At 46.1% G+C, this 20,267-nt stretch overlaps 1 protein-coding gene across 1 annotated transcript; it reads left to right on the forward strand.

The window, feature by feature from the left end:
• The first annotated feature begins 5,631 nt into the window (after positions 1-5,631).
• Positions 5,632-19,360, forward strand: LOC115403090 (sushi-repeat-containing protein SRPX-like). Its single transcript, XM_030111885.1, is given in 13 exon segments — positions 5,632-5,808; positions 10,606-10,662; positions 13,761-13,819; positions 13,822-13,951; positions 14,168-14,342; positions 14,791-14,845; positions 14,847-14,923; positions 14,993-15,114; positions 16,282-16,340; positions 16,342-16,462; positions 16,571-16,704; positions 18,797-18,918; positions 19,037-19,360. Coding segments are annotated over 13 exon segments (1,356 nt in total). The 5' UTR covers positions 5,632-5,747; the 3' UTR covers positions 19,221-19,360.
• Positions 19,361-20,267: the final 907 nt, after the last annotated feature.

Consider the following 20,267-nt stretch of genomic DNA (forward strand, 5'->3'; position numbering starts at 1 on the left):
AGAGTAATATAGAATATGCCTACGTCTTGCTGGCCACAGTGTCCTGCCGTCTCGCTACACTGACTGCTCAAACACTCTGTGCCCACTTTGAATTTTTCCATAGAACAGGAAAGGCCGTTCAACCCTATCAAATCCTTAATGAATCCAACGATAAGAGGCCTTCTACCTCCCCGTCACTGGACAGCTGTATGATGTTCAGAAATCTTCTAATGTTGTTAGAGGAACAACTTCCTTTAATAAAGCCTCTAAAAATTAATAAAACCCAAAATGTGATGAGTGATCAATAATATAACAAGATGTGGAACCCAAAACATGGAATCTTTTTACCTAAAATGTAACTAATTACATCTTGGGTTTGTTATTACATTATGAGAAGTCTGACATCTAACGGTCAGGCACAGGTGAAGACATCAGGAACAGCAATCTACACGAGGAGACGGAGACGCACAAACATCAGAAACGCCGACAGGACAAAACTTACTTGTGATGCAACGACTTTTCAAAATGGCTTACAGATAGGATGCCCAGATCCAAGTGTTCTCGATAAAGTTTGACAAACCGAGCAGTTTAAATCTGTAGTATTAATAACTTTACTGGGGAACTGATCTACATGATGAAAGAATGGATTTGATCTGAATTCAATTTTCCAGAAAACGTCCTACATTCACTTCAGTAAAAACACCGTAAGTGCAGACAAAGCTATGTTTTCTATTCCAGTAGTAGTAGACCAGTGTTTAGTAGGTCGTTCCAGGAGTTTCCACTCTATTTGAACTCTTGAAAACTGTTTTTTTTGTCAACCCTCACAAAATCTTTCAAGTTGATGGTTCACTCTACATTCAGTCAGTAAAAACAACATATATAACATGAGAATAACACCCTGAGGGATATGCTGCTTCATGGTGGTGCTGCAGGAGAAGAGCAATCCAACAAGAGTCTTATTTAGATTGAAACCATAAAGTTTCAGGGATTTTGCTGCACTAAATTCAAACATGAAAAAAAAATCTAAATGCAATAATTGGCAATGAAACTTCATTGGAACAGTAGTTGCTATAAAATGTTAGGGATAGAATTTACTTAGTATTCGAATTCTATTGCAACAACCTGATTCAGTGAACTTGGAACCCTTCTGTGTGTTTTCTCCAGAGGCTCCAAATTTTATTTTATTTTTTTTAAATATGTCCCAAAACATGGTGACTTGAAAATTGCTTCACACCCTAAAAATGAATGGTAAAATTTTTACCCACCACTGGGTAAAAGCAGGGGCGGATCTAGGTTTCTAGGAGATCAGGGGCTTAGCCCTGAGGGTGCAGATGCTGATTTATTTTTTCCGGCATTTTTTGTGCCACGCATACTAAACTTCTTATCTATTTTTTTAACATCAACTTACCACCAATTGAAAGCTGAGAAAGGCACAGAGAACACTTAAAAATCAGACCCTTTAATGATTCAAACGTCTCACCACCAGCAGCCTTGAAGTCATTGTTTTATGCCTCATGTACACTGAAAGAAAAAAATCTAAAATACAAAGTTATTCAGACTGATCATAAACTAAAGAAATAAAACACCTTACAGTATTTCCTTACTGCAGGCTATCTGTGATGCTGGCTGGCAGCTCTGCTGTCCTTTACTGCTCTGTTCTTCAACCCTCCTCAAATCCTGTCTTCAACCCTCCTGTCTCTTCCTCTTGCTTTCTCTGCATTTTTATGACTTCCTGTTCATTTCCCCCTCACTCTTCACTCCGTCCTCTCTTCTGTCTCTGTTACTCTTTAAATACAATATTTCAGAGCTGCTCTCATGTTTGTCATGCCTTTTTTAATGTTAAATGTGGGTCATCTCCTGTCTTCCTCTTCACTCACACATGAACCAAAATAGATAAAAATATTTAGAAATAAAACCTATGAAACATACTGATATATTGAGTTTAAATGTTTGAAATGTTTCTTGATGAGATTAGAAAATTCTCCCTCTTCTTTAAATAAATGAACTGTTTTAAACTCCCTTGGATTAGCTGAAAAATACATCATTAATAACTGTTGATTGAACCACTCAAAAGTGTACATATTAGCTACAATTAGGACAAGCTTAAACATCTGCAGTAGTACAGTAAAATAATCCAAAAACTTAATGGCAAAGCACTGACAGGGAGCACTTTCCTGCACAATGAATACTTTAATCATTTTGTTCGTAATACTTTTCATTCATATTTCATAAAGGCTTTTTAGTCTAATCCTGAAATGGAACATTGATCTAGCTGTCTTTCATTTTCAGTGCGGTTGTGTTGTTGGTATTAGCTGATAATACTGATAACCAGCCAGCAGAATCAGTCAGTTTCACAAACCGGGAACATCAGTCTGTGTTGCAGCAGCTGCTGCTGGTGGCGACGTCCGCTTTTTGAAAAAGCTTCAGATATCCATTACCTGAGTCGACTCTGGTCAGCAGAAGAATCAAGGAGCAGCGACTAGCACGCATAGACGTGAAGGCTTCTTCTTCTGGACAGGCGGCAGACTGCTGGCTGCTCTCCAGCGCATGCTGCCACTCTCTGGTGAATTCCAGTACTGCACATTATACTCAGATTAGCTCGGATCCGCGATCCGGGGCTCTTGACAAAACATCCGGGGCTTGAGCCCAAGTAGCCACCCCCTAGATCCGCATATGGTAAAAAACAACCCAGATTGGGTTATTTTTTAACCCAACAGTTAATCAACATTGAACCAGCCCAACAGTGGTTATTTTTACCCAACAAAATGGGCTGGTCTTTTTAACCCAACAGATGGGTTCACGGATTTAAAGGTATACTGGAGGATTCTCCACCGATTTCATACAACATGGCCGATTTGCCATTTTTGGAGCGCTGCCATACGCGACTCCCTCCATTAGGACTGTGGGAGCGCGCACGTCAGCCGCATGTCACTTTGTTTACATCCGCGCAGCTGGAGCATCGTCTTTCCGCATAGGATTTTAAAACACATTTGTAATCATGTCGGACTCTTCTTCCAATCATACATAAGAATACGATCCGTAAAGTAGTTTCTTACGTGTTTATGCAACCGAAACACATTTGAATGGGATAATAAGCATGTTACCTGTCCAGCAGAAACTTCCCCACGTCGTGATCAGTCCTAAACCCCGTTTGTGCTTTGAATGTCCGCCCCTCGTAAAGGAATCTCCGAGTAAAACACGCGTTTTGTCCTTCTTTTGTATGGCCTTTCTTCTATCCTCCGGGAACTTCGTTTGGAGACCCGTTTTATCCGATAATATGAGGAGAGGGGAGGGAGGGAGGAGGGAGGGAGGGAGGGGGGTGCTCATGCTTCAACTCGCAGACCGGGAGCGAACGCACACAGGCCGTGAGGGGGGGGGGGCTTGTGGCTGCCGGGACGGAACACACTGGCCGTTCAGGAAACCTCCCGAACCTCCCAATGGCCACCCCGCCCCTGTTCGGAGGTGTTCGCGGGAGGAACAAGCCGCTTCTGCGGCTTCTGCTTCTGCGATGGTCGCTCCACTGCATGTCACTTCCTAAACAATGCTCTGTGTATGCGCGGCTCGAAACAAGCGCGCACACAGAGGCGGCGACTCGACATGATACGTCATCACGCAAACGCGTTCCCACATTGACTGGCATTATGACTGCCCAATCACGAGTTGGAACCATACCATTCTGATTGGTTCTAAGGATCCTCCAGTATACCTTTAATCCAATCATTGGGTCAAATCAGTTTTAGTCCGGGTCGATTCTACCTTATGATTGGGTTGAATATTGTGCTCATTTTTAACCCAAATGTTGCATCAAATCAATTTCAGCCCTGGGTCAATTTTACCATGTATACTGGTTGAATGTGCCCAAATTCTGGGTCAAATTAACTACAAATTCAACTAAACTCACTCAAACAAGTTTTTCTGTGGATGACATGCCATGATGACATGCTGATTTACATTACATATCTAATTCACAGGACATGACGTCGCACAGTCATGTGAATTAGATATTTAATGTAAATAAGCACAACCCTGCACTGCATCAGAGAGCCAGAGGAACACTTCTGTTCTGTGTTGCAGAGAGAGAGAATGAAGTGACACGGACCCGTTGACAACCCAGCAGTGATCAAAACGACCCATATGCTGAGTTTAAAAATCTATGAGGGGGGACCCAAAAGTTCCTGGAATTTAACTTTTTGTTTCTGACATTTCAAAATAAAACATCACTGTCGCCTTCAAAATAATCTCCATCCGCATTAATGCAGCGCTCCAGCCGTGTCTCCCACTTCACCAATGTGTCGTGACACCCGTGCGAATTGAGTCATTCTGGGCGTCTGCGATTTTTCTGTCACCTCCTCCACATCTGCAAACCGCTGTCCCTTCAGCTCCTTCTTCAACTTGGGGAACAAGAAAAAGTCACTGGAGGCTTCATCTGGAGAATCAGGCGGATGGGAGAGGAGATTCATCTCATTCTTCTCCAGAAAACTGCGTGAGGCGCAGCGCCGTGTCCGCTGGCGCTCTGTGGTGGTGGATCAACCGGCTCCACTCCGCCACGACGCTCTGCTTCCTCCTCACATCCTCACGGAGCGTCTGAGGACTTCCTGTAGTAGTCCTGGTTTACAGTCTGACCTGGAGGGACAGACTCGCTGTGGACGAGACCCTGGACAGCCAAGAAGCAGCTCAGCATTGTTTTCACGGCTGAGCGGACCTGACGCGCCGACATCTGGCCCTTCTCAACCCCCCTGACCACTCATGGACCTGAGTCTTCCCCAGAGCAGCATCCTTGTAGGCTTGCTGCAACAAGCTGAGTGTTTCTGCTGCTGTTTTTCCAGCAAAAAGCAGAATTTAATGTTTGCGCTGCTCTGGCTTCACAGTCAATGTCGCCATTTTGGAAAAATCGCAGACCTCCTCTGCACTCTGTTGCTATAAATAGCGGCTGACAGACATCAGTGTAACTCTGGGAGCTCAGATTTTTCACAGACATGCACGAGGCTTACCTGTAACACATCTGACGGCCAGAAGTCGAAACTCATTATTATTAGTATTTTATGACCAAATTCCGGGAACTTTTGGGTACCCCCTCGTATGTTGGGTCTGATGGACTCTAACCCAACACAAGAGTTGCAACAAATAACTCCAAACGGATTCTAATAGCCCAAACTGGGTTACTGATTTTATAACCCAGCGATTGGGTTAACAAAACAACCCAACATTTTTTCGTGTGCAGGTGTGAATGTCGTGCATGTAAGCCTCTGCTGGACGGTGAGGGGACACCCTCATCCTGGCTTCCTCAGCTCCAGTCCCGTTCTGACTTTGGATGAAACGGTTTAGAAGCTTGTCTCTTGGTATCCACAGTTCTCTGCTCCTGCAAACCAACTCAGATGATTTGGAGTTGTTGTGTGTAGCCACTGTTCTGCTCTCCAGTGATCTGGCTGGGTCTTATGATAGACGAATATTTAAACTTCGAATGTGAATTTCTGAAAAAAATTAGTTCAGAAGTTTAGGTTTTTAGGAGGTAATCTGTGCTTTTGTTTGGAATTACACCCAGAATGTGCAGTGTGCGTGAGGAAAAGCAGTCCTGTGCGCCCTGCCTGCGTGTGACCGTTTTACGCGCAGGGTCCCCCGGCCGGCGGCCGGCCTGCCTGCAGAGGAGAATCCTCCCTTGTTTCTGGAGCGAGAGGCGGGCCTTTCGGAAAAGCAGGAATGCGCTGGAAGTTTTCCTGCTGAAAAAGCTCCCCTTCACATGCTGAGCTGCGTCCGTCCCGCGTCCCGACATGGACATGTGGCCGCTGGTGCTCCTGTTCGTCCAGCTCTGCTCCTGCTCCGGGCACGAAGGTAAGGACGCTCACCGGGGCTGAAACCTCACGGGGGGAGACGCACATCGTCCGGTGTGGCGGGGGAGGGCTTGAAGGGCTTCCTGGAGGATTTCTCCCGCTCCGCGGTGTTTGAGGTCTCTGCGCCCCGCAGGCGCGCGCCTGGTGAACCGCGGTGTGTTTACGTGGAGGGGGGCGTGAAGCGGGGGGAGGCCAGTGCGCGTCTGGGGGACGTTTCTCTGCTGCTGCTGCTGCTGCTGCTGCTCTGCACGCAAACTTTCAACTTCTTCTTACTGTCTTTCCTTTCTTTTCTTTTTTTACCCGTGCGTCCACGCCAGGCTGCCGCAGGGGGACACTTCTGTCCTCAGCTGAAATGTGAACACAGGACATTCAAACGTTTGATTGCAAACAAATACGTTGTGTTTTCACCTCGTGTTGAGTGAAAAGTGGCTTGTTTCCCATGATCGCGCCCTTGAGAGTGGCAGGCTGCATCCAGGGGACACTAATGGATGTTTTATCTGCTTTCCTCCAAACAGCCATCCCACAATGACAGTGATTGTTGCAGCGTGAGAAAACAGACAGTGCAGCCTGCAGCGAAGACTTGAAGTGACTTCAAAGCTCCTGACTGGATGGAAGAATATTATATGTGCGCGTGTGTGTAGTTAGAATGGCTTCGTGCCTGCAGACGGTCGGTGATCATACAGGCTGAAACATGAACGCAGGGCTGCACAGCAGATTCACGCTGACAAACCTAAAAATGCTTGTCAGACTCCGGTCTGTACTCGCGTGCGTTTTACGAGCAGTTTATTTTACAAGGGCCTGTTTGTCTTCGGTCCAGTGGTCAATTAGCTGCTCTGATGGTTGAGTGTGAGTTCTCTACAGGAAGTGGCAGCTCTCCAAAGTGAAATGCTTGAGATTTGTTGAGTTAAAGGACCTGCTTCTGCCCTTCTTGGCTTGTCGTTTAGAGGTTGTTTATATAGTTTGCTGGTTTGGCCCATGCTCTACTTTTAATACTATTTCGAGCAAAATTGTTTTAACAGCCTGATCACATTTTCCATGATGAAAGTCTTCTGGCAGTGTGAGTCCGGGAGGAAGATTCTCTTCAAGCGAGGAATCTCCTGGGAAAAGGCCAGCAAGTGTCTTCTATGAAAAACTCTGCTTGCAGAAAAAGGAGGGAACTCTTTATGGTTTGACCAAACTAACACCGGAAGAGCTGACCAGAAAAACATTCACTTGAGATCGACGGCATGCAGACAGGAACAGGAAGATCGATGTTTTAAAGCTCCGTACAGGCCGATGCTGATGTTACACCCATCCAGTGTATCGCTGTCTGGAGGACTGAGCTTCTCCTCCTACAGTCAACAGGAGTTTGGTGAAATTGTAACAGATTTGGATAATGCTAATGCTAACAGTTAGCTCAGTGAATAAAACAGCAGCTGGTCAGATGTCGTCCTCCATTCATACTCATCCACCTATCCATATACGCCTTAATTAGCTTATTGAGGGTAAAATGTGTTTTCTAAGTGTTATTAAGTGTTGTAATATAACGGGATAGGCTACAGGCTTCACTGCGCCTTGTTGTCATGCTGTTAATGAAGATAGAGCCAAAGAACTTTGCAGCTGGGGCTCACAAATCGTTGATGTGTTGGAAAGCAGCGGCAGGCGTGTTAAAAACAATGTAAATTAGATTGAAGTCATTACCACCACTAAAGGAAATGACGCTGGTGTGTAATCAGGGTCTGTTTAGTTGAGAGATAAAGGAATTACATGTCATTTTGCGGTCCTGTTTTTGTTAGCCTGCAGCCGTGCGTCAGCATCGACAGCTCCCTCCTAATGGCAGTCAGCGCCGCGGCTCCACATTAGACACATAATTGTAGTATTAATCTGCGTGGGCTGTCGGGAAGGCCCGCTCCTGCAGCTCCGCCACTATTAAGGCTGCGAACTTGTTTGAAGTGCGAGACGCAGACAGGAAGACGGCGCTGGCTGCCGATCCTCTTCTCATCGCGCTGACAGGTTTATTCGATGCGAGTGCAGAGGCGCTTCAATCCCACATACCTGCCTGGGAACTCTTTGGATATGCAGAACGTTCGTCAACAAGCACAAACAAGTCAGTTAATCCAGCTCCGGAGCTGCGATGTCAGGAGGTGCAGAGTCAGGCAGACCTGGGCCGACTGCAGGCAGCAGGGTCATTAACAGCTCCAGCTGCTCTGGGTTCATTAATGAGATTTAATCTGGCTGTGCATACCGCGAGCTGGTTAAATTTCCACAAGCTTGTTTGACAAATATCAGTCGGTTAAACCAATTTGTGTTTTATTCAAGGCTGCTTAACTGTCATGCAGCCTCCTGCCATCAGTTGGCGCTACAGAAAAAGACAAAAAAACAGCTTTATCAGCTCAACTTTATTTATAGAGCACATTTAAAGACGGCTTAGCTGCGCCAAAGTGCTTCACATAGTGCTAGAGAGCTTTATAGTCGCTCCAATATTGTGAAACCAGACTGAACTCAGCTATCTGCTTAGAAACCTGATGCTGCTCACCACACCTGAAAACGCAGTCTCAGGTCAACAGGACACTTTGAATCTGAATATACAGTGTGAAATTTATTAATGTTAATGTGAAGTTAACAGGGCATAAACAGTATTTAGTCTTGCTGCTTTCATAATGTCGACGCCAAAGATCAAGACAGAAGCAAACAAGCGAAACAAAACATATAAAAACAAAAGAATGCTTTTTTTCTCTCTTTCTTCTGTCCACAGTTTTAAATTGTGCTAAACGTAGACTATAGTTAAGCTAAGCTTTTGGGACATTATGCCTGAAAATGATGCGCACTTCTACTTTCATACCTGTGTAATTTTTGCTTTCATTTGTCGTGTAATTTGTGTCTGTGGAATAAAGTTGCAAAGCACTAATTTGAGCAAAATGAGGCAAGTGGGTTGATGAAATAATGCAACAAAGCAAAGCAACAGAGCCTGCTTTCATCGAGATTTAAAACATTGTCTTCACCACTGTTTGAAACTGTGGTTATAGATTTTCACGCTGATTTGCGGAGTGGAGGTTCTTTCTCAGCGCGCGTGTGGGGAGGCATGAACTTTTTACGGTCCGATTTCAGTACATGAACCCAGTAGAACAGCTGAAATTCAGTCAGCAGTCGGCACACTGACTGCTGAGTGTGTTTCTATTGTATTCTGACACACATCTGGCGCATTAGCTTTGCATCCACCCAGAGAAACAGCTGTGTGTATCACAATTCTGCTGTGGCCATTAACATTGTTTAATGTCCCTTAATATGTACATAAAAAAAAAGATGTCAGGAAAAGCTAAATAAAACTTAATCATTGGTTCTGTTTGAAGTCTTTTGTTTTAAAAATATTAATAATGAAAATCAATTTGGAAAATAGAAATTCAGTATGTTTGATGAAGAGACCTTGTGACTTTTGTCTCATGCTGTAATCAAAACAAACGACAGGATACTTTTGCTCTGCACTGCCCCCTTCAGCACGGCAGTGGTACTGACGGATTCACTTCCTGCCTTCTCAAGGCAGTTTTATGGCCAATCGGCAATAAAATCTTCTTTAGACACATCATGACACACATTACCTCTCCTATGCAAACTGGAGGTTTTGATAAAAGTGTCTACAAACATTGTGCTGATGAGGAACAGAAAGGATTCAGGAGATAACCCTTCACAGTCTGAGGTGAAGCGATAACTTTTCCGCAAAAAGAAGAAACCAAAAGAAACCAGCGAATCGACTGTGACGTAAAACGAAAGCACGCCTTGCAGCGGACACCTTCCAGAGAGATCACAAGTCATTCCAGGTGTTAAGGCTATTTGTGTACATACAATTCTATACTAGGAGTCTGAGATGGCTGCGCACACACACACACCAACACACACTCATACCTGTAATTAGTTTTCCGTACCTTTCCCCGCCTGCCTCCCTCGCCCCATTTATAAGCAGACAGTAAAGTTTTCCCATCAGACGGCTAAATGTGACTCACTCAGTATGTGGGTTTGCTCTGTAAGGCCGCGCTGTGGATCTGACAGCCCAAACCTCAAAGGTTGTCGAGTGTGTGTGTGTGTGTGTGTGTGATGACTCGCAGCAGTTTGATCCAGACAGTCTTTATTGAACTGACAGAGCCCTGGTGAGGAATGGGGGGCAGTAGTTCTGGGAGATTTGCCGGCTGCTGCCTGAAACTGAAGGAGGGCGGGACACTCCTCCCTTGTGGGTCCTGAACAGAGGACACATTCACACCGGGGTTCATAACATCCCCGAGCCAAGGAGGAATACCCTTCCCCCGACTTTAACCCTTTCCCTGTGCCGGGTTTCTCTGAAGTTTATTACCTCCAGACCTTCTTTCTTCCCTTCTTTCCTGAAACAATCCTCCTGCTCATCGCGATTGGCCTCGCGCTCGCCCGTCACTGCTGCCACTCAGCGGCGTCTTGGGAACACTGCAGCCATCGCAGCGCTCCAGCTCCACACATCTTCCTCTCACTTTGAAAATACTTCAACTGTGCTCCGTCCGAACACAGCGGGGGGCAGCGGAATGAATCTCTCTGTGTTAAGCAGATTGATTTTTCCAGCACAGCTGAAAACAATTGGACCTTCTGAGATTTCTCTCCGCATGCCTTCTGTCCGAGAGATCCAGCTCACCCCCACCCGAGAAAAGCTCAGCAATGTCTTCAAACTTGGTCCTGAAGCTGTTCCACAGCCGCAGAGGTCAGCTCAGGACGAAGCTTTCCAACACTGCCTAACTACTAACGTAGATCGAGCTTTTCTTGGTATTAGTTTGTTCTTTTTCTTTCCTCCCCCCCCCCGCAGGGTCAGGACAGTATGCCTACGGAGACGATGAAGACTGGTATTCTCGTAGATACAAAGGTAACTACACTTATTGTTGTCTGGAGTGCACACACACACACACACACACACACACACACACACACACACACTGTGATCTAATTCAAACAAACCAAATGGGAATTTTGTAAGAACATTGTAAATCAGATCCGTATGATTTCCTTCAGTTGGGTTTATTAACATCAGTCGTCTCTTGGCAAACTCACTGCTGAAGGCTCAGCGTTTCATAAATGTGGGTTTTGGGTCACTATTTATGCCGGATTGTCTTGAGCTTTATAGAGCAGTAGCTTTATACTTAAAGGTGCATTAAGGAGTTTTTCAACTTTAAAAATACTTATTTTCCACCATAAATATGTTACAAGTATTCAATGATGTGTACAATGTGCCCTGACATATTCATTGTAAGTACTAACAGCGCTAAATTGTCTCTTGAAAGTTGCAGTGCCGGTCCGGCACCAGAAATTTTTGGGGAGAATTTGAGAGGGACGTAATGCGCCTCCCACTGGCTGACTTCCTTAGGTTTCGTTTTGTCCGCCATTACTCCGCCAGATGCTTAGTGAGCAACAACTGAGCAGTATTGAGGAAGGAGCTTCCAGAAAGTAAGAACAGACCAGCTTCTAGCGCTGCCTCAGCTCCAGCACAGACCCACCAGGTAGAAGAAACTTAAATTTTACTCGAGCGCTACTAAAAGAGTGAGGAAGGAGTTCCCCTCTTCCGTGCACGTACATGGACACAAGCCACATGCACGAGTGTTTCACTAAGCTGCAGTTAAGCCCAAGGCCTGCAGGGGCCGCTGTTTCGCATAAAACATGCAACCTCCTTAAAGGCCAACTCCGGTTTTTTGACCTGGACCTTATTTCTAGGTGAGTCGCTCATATACTCACTCAGACAAACATCGTGCAGCTCGGAGTCCTCCAGAAGTTATTTAGATCCAACAGATTTTAGCAGGGGCCACGGCAAGGGAGCTTCAGCGCGGGACATAATCTCTGCAAAATCGATTTCGGCTATATTTCTTCATCCATCGCCAGTGTTATCATAAAGTCAGCTCGTCTACTGTCTTCAGGCCTCTCTGCTGGGGAGAGGAGCTCTAACGTTCCCATCTGAGCTAATTGTGGCTAAGTTAGCGAAAACTGTCAGCTGACCCACCTGAAGATGGTAGAAAGTAAATCTAAATTAACTTTTATTTTCATATTTTAAAATCCTATCTGGTCCGTGACGTAAATTTGATAGCTGCTGTGTTTAAGGACCTTGTTTCAGTTGAGGACTTAGTTGGTTGACTCTTAAATATTTTCTCCAGTAGATTAGTAAGCACATAACATTTTAAATAAGAACCTAAATTGATTGTGAAAACTACTAATTTTGGATAAATGTATTTTTAAATTTTCTGTGCGTCTTCAGGAAGGCGTAATTAGAAGCCAGTCTCTTGAGCCGCTTTTATAAACTGACATGGTTTGGTCAAAGGAGCTTCCAGCTTTGAATTCGGGGTCAGTTAGACACCGAACATTACTGCACTGGCCAAACCACACTCTCTTCTTGTGTAAGAGCTCAAATGTAATATAATTTTCTCTTGCTCAGCGGTTGTGGAAACTTCTGCCAACACACACATGCACAGAGAGAGAGAGAGAGAGAGAGAGAGTGAGAGAGAGAGAGAGAGAGAGAGAGAGAGAGGAGGAGAGAAGGAGAGAGAGAGAGAGAGGGTATGATGAATGCTCATTCTAACTCCAACTGGAAATGAGCCTGAGCTGGTGTGCATCCGGCTCTTTGTGGTGTGTGTGTGTGTGTGGTGTGTGTGTGTGTGTGTGTGTGTGTGTGTGATGACCCACACACGGTCGAGTGTTCGTCCTGAGCCGACAGGTTTTGATTTCACTGTGTGGGAGTTCGAGCCCTTGGCCCCTCAGACCTGGAATCACTGGAGGAAGTTTCACACACGTCTGGCTTCCAGAGAAGATACTTTCAGTGCGAACCCTTCTTAGTTCTTGCCATCTTGATCACTTCCTCCATCAAGGCGTCAACTTCCTGGTATCACATCTGATCACTTCAGATCAAACACAAGCAAACTGAAATGGCGGGGTTTCCCAGCAGATCGTGAAGCTGTGACTGCCGTCAAGCACCCAGGGCTTCGTGGCATCGGTGTTCCGATGGAGGAAGTTATCTAACATGTTGGAAATTTACAGCAATAAAAAAAAACAAAAACAATCGAGGAGCTGATTGCTCATAAAGTTAAATTATAATCCACAACATATAAAATATGGAGTCCGCAAACAAAAGTCACGAGGAGCCAGCTGAGGAAATGCTTCTTTTCACATTACCAGCACCTTTCCAAATATGGTGGAAACAGATCCAGTCAAAAACCACACAGGCTTGTGCTTAATAAATGGTGTGTGTTATTTTACATGTCAGTCAGACTTGTTCTGATTGAACCAGTTTTTATGGAACTGTGTAGTGACCAGGCCCCAAATGTTCAGTTGCTCCTCAATATCTCCCACCCGCAGACTGATGCCAGGATAAAGGAATAACGGCAGTTTGTTATGGCTGCTCAGTGTATTTCGACTCTTTGACATTCATATGGGAAAATGCTTTGCTTATGCAATAATTCAGAAGTGTGCAGTCCTTTAAAATGTGACAGTTGTTTTATTTAGCAGCTGTTGGAGGTTTTCTTCCTTTAGGATCGTCACTAACTTGTTTTGAACAAACTGAATCTTGAAACAATTGACTGGAGCAACAGAAATGAGCGTCTATAATTAGTTGCACTTTTTGTCTGGGTAATGAGTTTTACGCTCTGTAACACACGCACACACACACACACACACACAAAGTGCTCCCTGCATATTAAAATCGTTCTTTCCCAAGTGAAGATATCTTGGTCTCCTCCTGAGACGCAGTGGGAGAATGGCGAGTTGCAGATAAGGTAATGAGAAATCCCCGGTATCTGCCTGGACGCGAGGCGACCGGTGGGTTTTTCTTTTGCATTTTGACTCTAATAAAGGCAGCCTCTCTCACTTTACCTTCAGGTAAGTGTTTATCGAGCGTCTCCCGCTTTGAGGCCGCACCGTAGCAACAGGTAACGGACTCCATGCTGCAGCCGAAAGGTCAGTGTGTTCTGTGTCTCCGGCCGGCAGGCACCCCGTGGTGCGCGCCCATCAAGGTGAAGCATGGCGACGTGAGCTGCCGCACACCCAGAGGGGGAGCACCTTCAGGAACGTGATGGGCACCCGCTGCAAGATCCGCTGCAAGCAGGGCTACGAGGTGCAGAGCCCGGAGGTGGTGTGCATGGCCAGCAAGCACTGGTCCTCCAACTACGCCTGCAGGGGTGAGCAGCGCACGGAGAGACGCCGCCGCTACACGCTGTTTAACCATCAAACCAGCACTTGTTTTCATGCACTCTGACCTCTCCAGACCCTCCGCGGTGGCTCAGGTTAGAGTTCGTGTAGACAGTTGTGCAAATGGAAAACAAAAGAAACTCTTGTATCAACGTGGTTTATGGTGTGTGTGTGATCGCGCTAACCCAGACCGCTTCCCCTCACAGAGATCCGTTGTCCCAAGCCTTCGACAATGCCCATAAACGGCGGCTACAAGTGCTCAGATGGCTCCTACTTCAACTCCCGCTGCGAGTTCTTCTGCTCCCCCGGGTTCAGCCTGAAGGGCCACAAGACGGCGACCTGCCAGCACAACAAGGCCTGGAGCATCGGGCTGCCCACGTGTGCGGTAGAGAGACTCCGTCTAAACTCTCACTGAAGACCCGGGCCTGCAGACCACTTGGAACTGATTAGTAGCTCAGGCTGTCGGCTTCTGTAGCCGTTGAATCCGCCAGTGGAAACACGAGATGAATATTGTTGTCAGCAGTTGAAGGATTTTCCTAAAGCTGCTGTTTGTGGCCTAAGTCTAGTGTGCTCCTGCTTTGAAGGACACGCTGCGAGGTTTGGCCTTGGTGACGTGTTTCTGTGCTTTCAGATCTGATTGTTGATTTTATTTTATTTAGATAACACCCAATGCATCTTAGCTACCTCACATAAAATACAGAGAAAAAAAGAATAATTCCAAATGAGCAGCTCTGGTTTTAGCACTCTTCTGGATAGAAGGAGGAATATATCATGTCAACTGTGCTTCATAAACAATGAATAGAATGAAAGCCATGACTGTTTTCATCTCTGCAGACATCGAACCTCCCAAAATCAAGTGTCCTAATGTGAAGGACAAATGGGCAGGAGCCAGGAAAGCTGACAGCGAGGGTGACCTGGGACACGCCGGAGGGCGTGGACACGGCAGACGGCATCCTCACCGAGTCAGTCTCAGCCCACTTCAGCATGCCGGGCCTCGAAACACAGAGAAATATGAGTGTTTTGTTTTTCAGCGTCATTCTGAAAGGAAAACCCCCGAAGTCAGACTTCCCAGAGGGCCTCCACAAGATGTCCTACACCGTGTTCGACCGCGCCGGCAACAAAGGCTCCTGCCGTTTCTCCGTCAGAGTACGAGGTGAGCCTGTGAAAGCTGAGCGAGAGGGTTTTTTATCACCGCCGTGGAGCTGGCTGTTGGTAATGCTTCATCTCATGAGGTTGTTTTTCAAGAAAGTTCCTGGGACTACAGGAAGAATAGAGACAGAGTTTAACTGACTGACTGCTTCATCTGTCCTGTATCTGTACCTGCTTTAACCAGTACAGGGCCGGCTTCATCACGGTCCTGCTCAATGCTCTGTTTATAATAAGGGATTTCTGGGAAACTGTGTTGCTTCTGTCTTGGATGTCCTAATAGAGAAAGTTATCAGACATCACCAAGCACTTTAAAGCTGTAGGCGTAACTTTAAATGATCTCTGAATGACCGTTTTAGCCAGGCCACTGCTAGTGGAGATGACAGAATGCGATGAAGCCGATCGCCTCCTCTAACATGTCGTAGGATTTTTCAATATATAGAATTCTTTGCTTTGCTTGTCGACCCGTCGACATTCCTGCACTGGCGCGCAGGAAATTACGCATTTTACGTCACAACAAGAAGGGAGGGGGAGGCCTCCCCCCCTTTCTTTTCCAGCAGAAACACTGTAGTGTGTAACACTTAATTTTTCATCAAGAAGGCAGGCTACTGGAGACCAATGGACAAGAAATGATTTCTGCTGACGACCACTGGGTCTTTCAGCCTCTGACCTGTCGGTTACAGACCACAAGGCACCTTGTCTCCCATTTGTAATAAGCTGTTTGCGTTTCTGTGGCAAAAAAAAAGAAAACAATAATTACCTCTTCAGAAGAGTCCATCTTTATTTCACCAGCTGTCCGTTTTCACACAGAATAAAAACCGATTCCAGTCGGTGATTCGCGCTGTGGAAACGCGAATCAACCGTGGCAGGTTGGGGAAGAGGGGGGAGGGGGGACACCGGGGACACCTGGGGCGTCGTCATGTGGAAGCCGCCGCTTTATTGTTGTAAGAACACAGAATTCCGCCAGAGGGCGACCGAAGTTACGCACTGTAGCTTTAAGTCTGAACTTGGAGGAGAGAAAAAGTGAAAAAAATCGAACACCTGAGATGATCTGTCACAAAGGTCAGAATTTGAAGTCCATGTAGAATATCTTAGGAAGAAAAAGAACAATACCAGCAGCGTTTCTGCTGAGGACGCCGCCAGTTGCCTCTCATGTGTGTCTCCCTGCATGCAGTGCGCCGCTGCAGCCCTCTCTTTCCTCCCGACAACGGCTACATGAAGTGCAACGGCGACGGGGGACAACTACGGCGCCACCTGCGATTTCACCTGCACCGGCGGCTTCGAGCTGCAGGGCAGCGCCGCCCGGGTCTGCCAGTACGGCCTCACCTGGTCCGGCTCCGACACCACCTGCACAGGTACCAGCGTCGCTCGCTCTCGGCCGCGCTCATGCTGCTCAGTCGACGTGACGTCTGGGAGGACTGACGCAGCTCTTTGGCCTGGCCGTGCGCTCCTTGTCTGTGCAGCCATGAACATCAACGTGGGAGTGCGCACGGCCGCCGCGCTGCTGGATCAGTTCTACGAGAAGCGACGGCTCCTCATCATCTCAGCGCCGACCGCCGCCAATCACAACTACCGCTTCCAGATGACGAACCTGCAGGTGAGCTGGAGGGATGGAGGGAGGGGAGGAGGGGTGGGGGGGAGGCGTCCCCCGCTGTCTGCTCCCATGATGCTCAGGACGAGCGTCTCGGCTGCCTAAACGGGACAAACCGATGAGATGAGCAGGAAGCGTCACGGCGGTGAAGAGACGGCCGTCACACCGGCTCCGATGAAGCTATTCTGGGCTGCATGTTTTCACAGAGCGTCGGGAAACATTAAGTCTGAGCTGCTTTAAACTCCTGACCTCTGACCTCTCAGAGTGAACAACATGACGGATCAGTTCTTCAGTCTGTCCCGTTATTATTGATCATTTTTAAACTCTGCTCTTTAGATTTTGTGTGAATCAGATTCACTTTTTGAAACATTTCTAACTTCTCTCAAATATTAGAATCTGCTGCTGTTATGATTCCAGAGGAATTCAACTGGAGTGTTGGTTTTGTAAAAATGTTTTCAATCAAATAAAGAATTTGATCAAGACTCCCTCTGTAAAATAACACATATCTTAATAATTCAGTGACATGTATGATTATGGATCATTAAAAAACAGTTCTCATTATAATATTCTAATTATAATATTTTCCCATTTTAATTACTTGAAAAAAGTTGAAAATTTCAGATATTACTTATAAATTTAACTTGAAATGATAATATTTCATAATGTACTGATCCAAAAGGAATCTCAGTGACAGTTAAACACTTTTCTACTAAAACTACTTGTCCTAAACATTGAGGCAATGAAAAAGTGGCAGAATTATTGTGAGAATTAACTTGTCACAAGTATTTTTTATCATGCAGACTTTAAATGTTTATAGAATTGAAATGTCTGCTGAAATGTCTTGCTTTTCTTTTCTTTTTCTCCAGTGTGTTTTTTTTTCTTTTTCAAAGTCTCCTAAATGACCTTTCCATAGTAATTATTTCCTGGCTTTTATATGGACACCTCCCCGGTGTAAACAGCCTGTCTCCTGTGTTTATAGGATTGAAGGAAGCTGCACAAATCTCCCTCTGTTACTTTATTTTCTGAATTTATTGAGTGAAAATAGATGTAGATATGAAATATTCACTGGGCAGCAGTCACATGTATTGGCAGAATTAAGATGAAATGAGGATGATCACCGGGTGCTGCTGGTGGCAGGCCTGGTTTTCCTTCTTGGCTCCATCGATCGATTCTGTCAGTCTGAATCTTTTTTACAAATCCAGAGTGAGACGATTCAAACTGAGGCTGTGAATTAATGATTTGAAGTCCTCCTCGTATGTCGACAAAGCTCAGATCATTTGAACATAGGAGAGAAAGTGACGACGGGTGAGGAAGATACAAACGCTGAACCTGAACACTAAAAACTGATGGAATTATTTATGAAAACGGACTCAAACATGTTCAGGACAACATGTCTCCTAAGGAACGTCTGATACCTTCTCAGTTCTAACTAATGATGTGAAATAATATGCAGTTTACAATCTATAACATTGAGCTGAGGAATTTAAGGATCGATAGTTTATTTTCCACTGTGATACTGACAATATGTGCACATAACAGTTACACACTTAGAATAAAAGCTCTGTGATTTAAAACGCTATGCGGGAAGATACTCAGCCGTCTGCTCTCTCAAAGCCAGACTTTCTGAAAAGAAAGGAAAAGGTTAACTGCTTCCTCGTCTGTGTTAGGCGAGTAAGAATCCCATTGGATCCCTAAAATTATTCAAGACATTTAAATATGACTTTTATGTCAGGATGTTAAAATGTCTCAGGTCCATCGTTCCGCAGGAGCAGCAGTAACAAGAGATTTACTTCACTTTTATTTCATAACATTGTGACTGTTTCCTTCAGTTTTGGTGGTAATAATGTTAAATATGCACATTAAATACATGCAGATTCTTGAAAAAAGGATGTTTTAGCTCACATTGGTGTAATGACACCTGAGCACTATTTGAAGTGGAATGTGAGAAGAATTTATGTGAAGCAGCAATAGGCACAGCAGCTTTCTTTTCATTTACATCTTTCACAGAATATGTTGTGCTTATTTTATTCTGTGTGCACAATGAAAGTCACCGGCAGAGCGGCGGATTCCCGTCTCTCACCGTGTCTCGTCCCTACAGCACGCCCAGTGCGGCCTGGACCTCAGACACATGACGGTCATCGAGCTGGTCGGGACGTATCCTGCCCAGGTCGGCCGGATCCGGCACAGACTGCTGCCCCCGGGCCTGGCTCTGCAGCTCCGGTACACACACACACACACACACACACACACACACACACTCCCAGAAACACGTGTTGATCGCAGCAGAAACAAGTGAAAACGGGGGAAGGCCCTCCTGACGGGCCGCTCTGCTCTCCAGGCTGCTCCTCCAGATCCCCCAGCGCTCTTTCCAGATGGTTCTGCTGGACAAGCAGGGCATCGACAAGCAGCGCTACCCGTTCCCCATCACCGCCGCCGAGCTGTTCACCACCGTCGACACCTTCCCCCTCCGCAAGGACGAGATGGTGCTGCAGCAGCAGGCGGGCCAGACCTGCCAGTCGTGAACGCCCGGCGGCCATCTTTGATCCGTTTCCTCGTCCTTCAGCTGACCAGCGACAAGGCCGCCTCAGATCCCCCGTTTGTGACTCCACGCCTCATCCACACTCCTGCGTTAAGTCATTGTGTGTGTGTGTGTGTGTGTGTGTGTGTGTGTGTGTGTGTGTGTGTGTGTGTGTGGCGTTGCTGATCTGAGGCCGATCTAACTGAAATGGGTCACTCATTACAGTCACATTGATTCCTGTGTCTTGTCTCTCTCTCTTTATATATTTTATATGATTGTCTCACAGCAGAAATACGTCTCACTGTTTTCTACAACAAACTGTTTTTACTGTATGAACTGGAAAACTTCTCGCCTGTCTGATATTTATGTCTCACTCCTTGGTGCGTGTGTGTGTGCGCGTGTGTGTGTGATGAACAGAGCATCTGTACGTCTACGTCTGAATTCACAAACACTGATTAAAGCTGTGCAGTGCGGAGGAAAGGTGTGTGTGTGTGGTGGTGTGTCCCTGATGAGGACGGACTGAAGCGGATGAACATTCACAGCACAAAACCTCCTCATGGAGGTAATTTAATATAAATGATCATTTTCTTCAAGAAAAACCTGTCCTTGCGTCTGGTGGGAAGGCAGCGCAGCGCTCGGGGAGCAAAGGATCCTGTGAAGGACTGAGACGATCCGCTGGCTGCAGCGCTCCTCCGTCCAGCGGAGGAGGATTTCCAGCATCGTCCAGAATCCCCGAGCGAGCGTCCTCTGCCGCGTCTCCACGCAGTCCACACTCTATGAAGCCACTGAGACAACTTTTCTGACAGCCTTCCCCGGGCGCCGCTCGTATCAGACAGTAGAGGCTCTGACCCTCGGTAGATATATTTCATGAAGGACGGAGCTGCAAGCAGCAGTGTGGAAAGGATCAACGATCATATAGAAGACCGTTTGAAAAGATACGACTGAAACAGTCTGGGTACTGGAGTACTGGAGGCCAAAAAATAGGTAAAGAAACCCCCCCCGTGTGATCACGGCTCTCTTCTCCCACCACAACAAAAACAAAGTCGACATC

This window comes from Salarias fasciatus, chromosome 16, assembly GCF_902148845.1.
Source record: "Salarias fasciatus chromosome 16, fSalaFa1.1, whole genome shotgun sequence".
NCBI lineage: Eukaryota > Metazoa > Chordata > Actinopteri > Blenniiformes > Blenniidae > Salarias > Salarias fasciatus.